The sequence below is a fragment of the Gekko japonicus genome, unplaced genomic scaffold (assembly GCF_001447785.1).
Source record: "Gekko japonicus isolate JY-2015 unplaced genomic scaffold, Gekko_japonicus_V1.1 scaffold255, whole genome shotgun sequence".
NCBI lineage: Eukaryota > Metazoa > Chordata > Lepidosauria > Squamata > Gekkonidae > Gekko > Gekko japonicus.
The window spans coordinates 443,486-449,853 of NW_015160843.1; the positions used below are offsets into that span (position 1 = coordinate 443,486).

General features: G+C 45.4%; 1 protein-coding gene across 2 annotated transcripts in view; it reads left to right on the forward strand.

Annotated features, from left to right (window-relative positions):
- The first annotated feature begins 1,033 nt into the window (after nt 1-1,033).
- The window catches only part of ITPR3 (inositol 1,4,5-trisphosphate receptor, type 3), a 152,874-nt gene continuing 147,539 nt past the window's right edge, over nt 1,034-6,368 (forward strand). For both annotated transcript variants that reach the window (XM_015419698.1, XM_015419706.1), the window contains exon 1: nt 1,034-1,122. In XM_015419698.1, the coding sequence (XP_015275184.1) occupies nt 1,034-1,122 (89 nt within the window). The remainder of the gene's footprint in view (nt 1,123-6,368) is intronic.

A 6,368-nucleotide genomic window follows, 5' to 3' on the forward strand; every position in this document is an offset into this window, starting at 1 on the left:
TACGTATGCACAAGATGCGTGAATTAAAGAGTTCCGGCCCCAGTCAGGTAAAGAACACATCTGAGTTGTAATTTAAAAGGGTGGGGGGCTTCAGCCATTGCCAGTGTAGTATAGCAGTCACAGTGTTTAACTGGAACTTGAGAAACCCAGGTTCAAATCCCTAGTCTGCCGAGAAACTCCCTTGGTAAATGTATACCAGGCACTTGTCATCCTGACCTACCTCATAGGGATGTTGTGGGTATAACAGCTCCTTTGGAGGAAGGCGGACGAAAAATATCTAAATAAGACTTATAGGTAATCTTGCCCAACAAACGAGAGGGTCATATGCTTCTTGAACTTTTCACGGTCTTGGAACTACCCGCGTGCCGTGATCTTCTTCCTACCTATCGTGCACAGTTCCGGCAAGAGCAAGCAGGGATGATATTCTTATATTGGAACTCTTACCAAGTACGTACATTTTAGACGTGTGTGCGCCCGCGCGATTGGAAAGAGAACCCCCCTCCTTAGTCTCTTCTTCTCGCCACATGCACGAGAAGCTCTTAAAGCAAAATTCCCCTGACGCTCAGCTCGCTGCCGGAAAAGTTTCTTCTGTAGGTGGGAGGTGTGGCTTTTCTGTCTGTACCCCTCGCAGGCACAATTTGCATCAAATACTTCATCGGGACTTCCTGATTGCTTTCTATTGGCTGCAGGTAGAGAGCTGTAGGAAAGGGAGAGAGTGTCAGTGGGAACTCATGCAAATCTCTGATCGATCCTCCCTTTTCTCTCTCTCCCCCCCCCCCCCCCACCCCCACACCCTTCACTTCAACCCGCCCTGCCTTCGTGGTGTTGTCGAGCCGAACCGCGTCCAGGATAAGCATAAGCACGTGCAAACCGGGATCTCGTGCTTGATCTCTTCAATCTTTGTTCAGTGCACGCCGTGTGGAAGAGCCTTTGCACCGTTCGTTCCCGACATCCCGCCAGCCACATGGTGGAACTCTTAGTGGGCAGATAGGAGCCAAGAAGAAAAGGCATCGGGGGACAGGTCGTTGGAATCATGAATGAGATGTCCAGCTTCTTGCACATTGGGGACATTGTCTCCTTGTATGCCGAAGGGTCGGTCAATGGCTTCATCAGCACTTTGGGGTGAGTGAGCAGCGCTCTTTCTCAGCGGGGGAGGGGGAAATAAGTCCTGCCTCGGAAATGAGTTTGGCTGCTGTTCTCAAAAGGAAATGGAGCTGTTTCTGAGGTGGAGGCTGAATTACTTAGCCGGTGAAAATCAGCAGGGCATCTTCGCCGGCTGGAAAGGAATTGGGAGCAGTTCTAAAGCATCCAAGAGAACTGGACTGATAACTTTGGGTCTGAGGCTGAAGTTGTTCTGAAGTTCTTGAGGGTGCCTGAGTACTGCTCTGTCACTACAACCTTAGAATTGTTTGTATGCACACACAAGCATTTAATCAAATGGCACTTGGGAACTCGTTGTCCTGTGAATTTGATAGGGGCAGGTTGAAGGTGAGGGGATATACTTAAGAGTGTGATCAAAGCTGGATCCGAGTTACCCGTAGCTGAGATGTCTTCCTGTTATGGGCTGCAATCTGGTTCCTAACCAGCAGGGGGCCAGGTTGCATGACAGAGACAGCCAGGTCACTTTGGTTGAGCCTCTTGAGAGGTGTTTGCTGTGACATCTTAGAGACTTGGGGCTGGCTCATGTGTTTTTAGTCTATGCATGTTGACCTAGCACTTCTTGGGCATGTATTCACATGAACATGTATAATATGTACTGAGTGGTTCTGGGTATAATTAACAGACATTCACATGCCTTGGGCCATGGAGAAAAAAGCATCCTGATAGTTGTGGGTCACTGGGGGTGGGGGGTGGGGAGGTATTTGTGAATTTCCTGCACTGTGTAGGGGGTTGGACTAGATGACCCTGGAGATACCTTCTGACTCTTTGATTCTGTTATTCTGTGATGCCACCTGTTTATGCGATTGCCTGATTAACACATTTTGTGTACATCTGAAAAGCTGTGTACCTGTGAAAAGTCAGGGCTGTTTGCATGGATACGATGGATTGAATGGACCAGCCCTAAAGGGGGCATTATTAATGGCAAAGGCATTCATAGGCAACAACCTGTTTTTTTCTGTTACACAAAGTGATATTTTACTTGTCCCCTCCATTGCTTTCCCTGCTGATTCCCCCCCACCTCCCTGATATTCAAAACTCATGGTACTTTGGATTTCACCCTGCCATACGTGGCCCAGTAACGTGGATGTAATTAATATGACTGGTATTGTAGAAACTAATGCTAATCTCCAATGAATAGAAACTCTCTGCTTTTGCTTTTCTTTAGAAAAGCAATCTGAATCATGAACTATAGATGCCTTTCCTTGAATCACCATGGCCTTGCCTATTTTATGCTGTCTGATCTCAATTATCTCTCCCTTGTCCCTCCTTTCTTAAAACTGATAGGTTAAAAGTGAAGCGATCTTCTGCTTGGACTGTAACCCTTCAGTGCAGGGACAGTGTCCCTTCTGCGTTCTGTGCAACACTTAGTGCATGGCTGGTGCTTGCTAAATGCTAATTGACAGCTGTGAATCGGTGCCTGCAAACTGTGATATAATCCTCCAAGTAGCTTGTTGGCATACAGTATTCAGTTGCTGCTAAAGGCTGCCGTCCCGCTGTGCTAATTTCTTCCTAGCTCTGGTGGGCCCTTTACATCCTCAGCAACTCTAAGTGTTCCCTGAGAGAAGAAAAGGAACAATAATGCTACTGACTGGATGTGGGTAGATCATTGGTTTTTCTCTGCCTGACCTTACTTTGAGGTGTGTGGCTTGTTGAACCCAAACTAGTTAGGATGCCTGTAAATTCTGAGTGGCAGTCAACTCAGCTCCGATGCTGCCTCCCACCACTCGCAGCATCAAGCCATTCTTTTCTGTCAGCCCTCTTGTAGTTAGATGGCAGAGCCCTTTGTGGGTTACTTTACCAGCCTGTTTACATGGATGCTTGCTATGCTCCTGCTGTGCCTTTATGTGATCAATGGATGAGAACAGGGGTGTGTGTGTCTCTTTTTAGAAGAAATGAAGTGGTGGGGATGAATGGTGTGTTGACACTGCTGCTACTTCCATGCAGATTGCCAAACAAACAAAACAGAACAACCCTCTGTGTTTGTGCCAGTCTATGATGCAGATGGCAGGCGGTCCAGCACAAAGCACAGGGAAGAGTCTCCATACCAGATGCACACTGGAGACAATTTAATAAAGACTAGAGGAATTGATGTAGGTGGACCTAAGCTGCAAAAGTAGCAAAGAGCAAGAGTCCAGTAGCACCTTAAAGACTAACAAAATTTGTGGCAGGGTATGAGCTCTCGTGAGTCACTGAAGAAGTGAGCAGTGACTCATGAAAGCTCATGTCCTACCACAAATTTTGTTAGTCTTTCAGGTGCTATTGGACTCTTGCTCTTTTCTACTGCCACAGACAAATTAACATGGCTACCCATCTTAGGCCCCGGGCACACGGGCCGGATATCAGCGGTGGGGGGGGGGAGGCATGGCTAATTGCCCCAGCACAGTTTGATCTGTGATTACGAGATCAGGTGTGGCCGGAGGCACGGCATGGGTCCTTCCTTTGGCGCCAGTGGGTAAACAAGGAACCGGAGGGGAATGCCGCGCGCCAGCGCGATCACACCACGGGCATCTGGAGACAGCTCGTGGCAAATGTTTACTAGTACCTTGGAGGTACTAGTTTTTAAATGCGCATTGTCAGCGGTATGCCACTGGTGCGCTCCACTTCCCAGATGTTAGGGTGTGATTGCACCCGGATAATCCGCCCACCTTCCGTGCCTCTCCCGCGGGAACTTTGCAGTGTGACCGGGGCCACCATTTATCTCTTAAGGAGCAAAAGGCACTGTTCTCTGAAAAGTGGGTCTTCTGTGTTTGCTCTTCTCTTAGCCTAAGTTGGGGTGGTGGAAAGTGCCATCAAGTCACAGCTAAATTATGGCGACCCTGTAGGGTTTTCAAGGCAAAGAGACATTCAGAGGTTGTTTGCCATTGCTTGCCTCCCTGTCGCAACCCTTGGTTGGTCTCCCATCCAAATACTGACCAGGACCGACCCTGCTTAGCTTGCTCAGCCAAACACTTAAAGGTAGAATCCCTGTGCCTACTGGTGTTGGGTTATTATGCTACCTGTATAAAATCACTGTAACATTATTTGTCCCTCACAAAGGACAATGTAAAATATTAAAGATACTGGCTAGGTAGATGCTTTTCTCAGTACAGAATGATTCATATAAACAGTCACTTGCTAATTGTAGCCAACTATCTGCATGCATAAACAGAACACCTGATACATACATGGGTAATTGTAGAAGCATGTGCTGAGCTACACACAGGTAGTTGTCTAAATTCAAAGACAGGTGGGGTCCACATTGTGTTGCACAATTTGGCAGATGCTGTGGCATTTCTGTAGAAAATAATTTTGGTTACAAAATGCCAGAAGCTTGTATCTGATATATGTAGCCTACTATGAGTTTTAGCCAGAAGTGGAGACATGCACCAACTGAAATAGAAGCTCAGGCAGGCTTTGTGTCTGAGCAGCAGCCTGTGGCTCACTCTCGGTCATCCTCTCCCATTGCTACAACACTGTTGGCAGCACTTCTGAAGTTTGCAAAGATCTGATCAGCAACAGCAGAAACATAGTCTATGCCTGTCATCCCCTCCCAGGTCTGCACTGCTGCTGAAGTGGTAGAGAAATAGCTTGGGTCATTTGGGAAACTAAGTTCCTTGAGCTGGTTCTGTTTTGAGCACTAAAGTAAAGCAGACATGTTGAACCATGAGGAAAGTTGGGATTTAAATGTTTTCATCATTGTCATCATCATTTGCCCGTGGCATTCCCATCTCAGTGGCCAAGGATCCTATTTGTATGTAGGCTGCTAAATGTGGGCTTGTGTGAAATGTGAACAAATAACATACAATAAGAGAAATCCTAAGCGGGTCTTTTGGAAGTCTCATTTTATTCAACGAGGCTTGCTCCCAGGAAAGTATATTTTAGGATTGCAGCCTCTCAGTGCTATCTCAAACAGAGTTGCTCCCTGCTAAATGGACTTGGAAGGTGTTAACTCTGTGTAGGATTGGACTGTTGGTGTTCTAATAACTTGATTACTTGATCAGACCACAATTCCTTTGCACAATACATTGTTTTCTAAATCTTAAATTTTAATGCTATACAGTCTGGGATTTTGATGTAGAAACAGGCTCCTGACTGCTTGGAACAGGTTACTGGATTGAGGCAGTGGTTGAAAACAAACAAATTTAAGCAATAGAGACATGTTTTTGTTTGGAAAGCCCTCTTTGCTTTGTGTACCATGATTCATTTGATAGTCAAATAACCTACCGAGTTCAGAAAAGCTTCCAAGCTTTTCTGAGCCAAGTGAGCATACATGCAACATTCGTTCCACATATGTCTGGTTGGCACAAAAAAATTTGGAAGCTCCCCACTCATATATGAACTTTGTGAGGAGAGAGGGGTGTGGCTTGCAGTTTTGGAAGGAGAACTGCTATGAAAGCTGATGCTAGGATTTAACAAAACACCCTCGCACCCACAACAAGAAAAACCTCTTTTTAGTCTTTAAGGTACCACAAGACTCCTATTTATTTTTCCTGTGACAGACTAACACATCTACTTATCTGGAATTATTGCTGACAGAGAATCTGAATCATCCTGAGTGATGGAAACTGCTCTCAGGTGCCAAAACAGTGTAGCTGACATGTATAACAGAGGATTGCATCAGGGTATTGCCCGCACAGTGGACGGGATTGTTATCTTGCTTACTTCAAAAGTTACTCAATAAACCTAACAAAGTTTGAATTCAGTGGCACCTTTAAGACCAACTGAGTTTAATTCTGGGCATAAGTTTATGTGTGCATGTACCCTTTTCCAGACACATTGAAACAGACCTCTCCAACCATTACATATATAGGTAGACAGAGGGTGTGTGTGTGTGTGTGTGGGGCCCCTGGTTTTCAGGAAGGGCTAATTAGAGTCATGATGCATAAGTAACTGGGTGATAAGTATAGCAAAGATTGGATTAAAGCAGTTGGTAAGATCTGTGAATAGCAGCAAATTAGAATACAGATATGAGAACTGAGTGATTTAGCATGTGTAGTGAAATTTATTTATTTATTACATTTATACCCCGCTCTCCCAGCCATGGCCGGCTCAGGGCAGCTTACAACAGCATACAAACAACAATAAATAGTATAATAATAATAAAACCGTATAACAATCACAACATTAAAAGGTGCTAACAATAATAATCCAATTACCATTAAACAGATAACAGTTTAACATTACATCTGACATGGCGCTCAGACTTCTGTGCTATCCTAGTGGTCGAT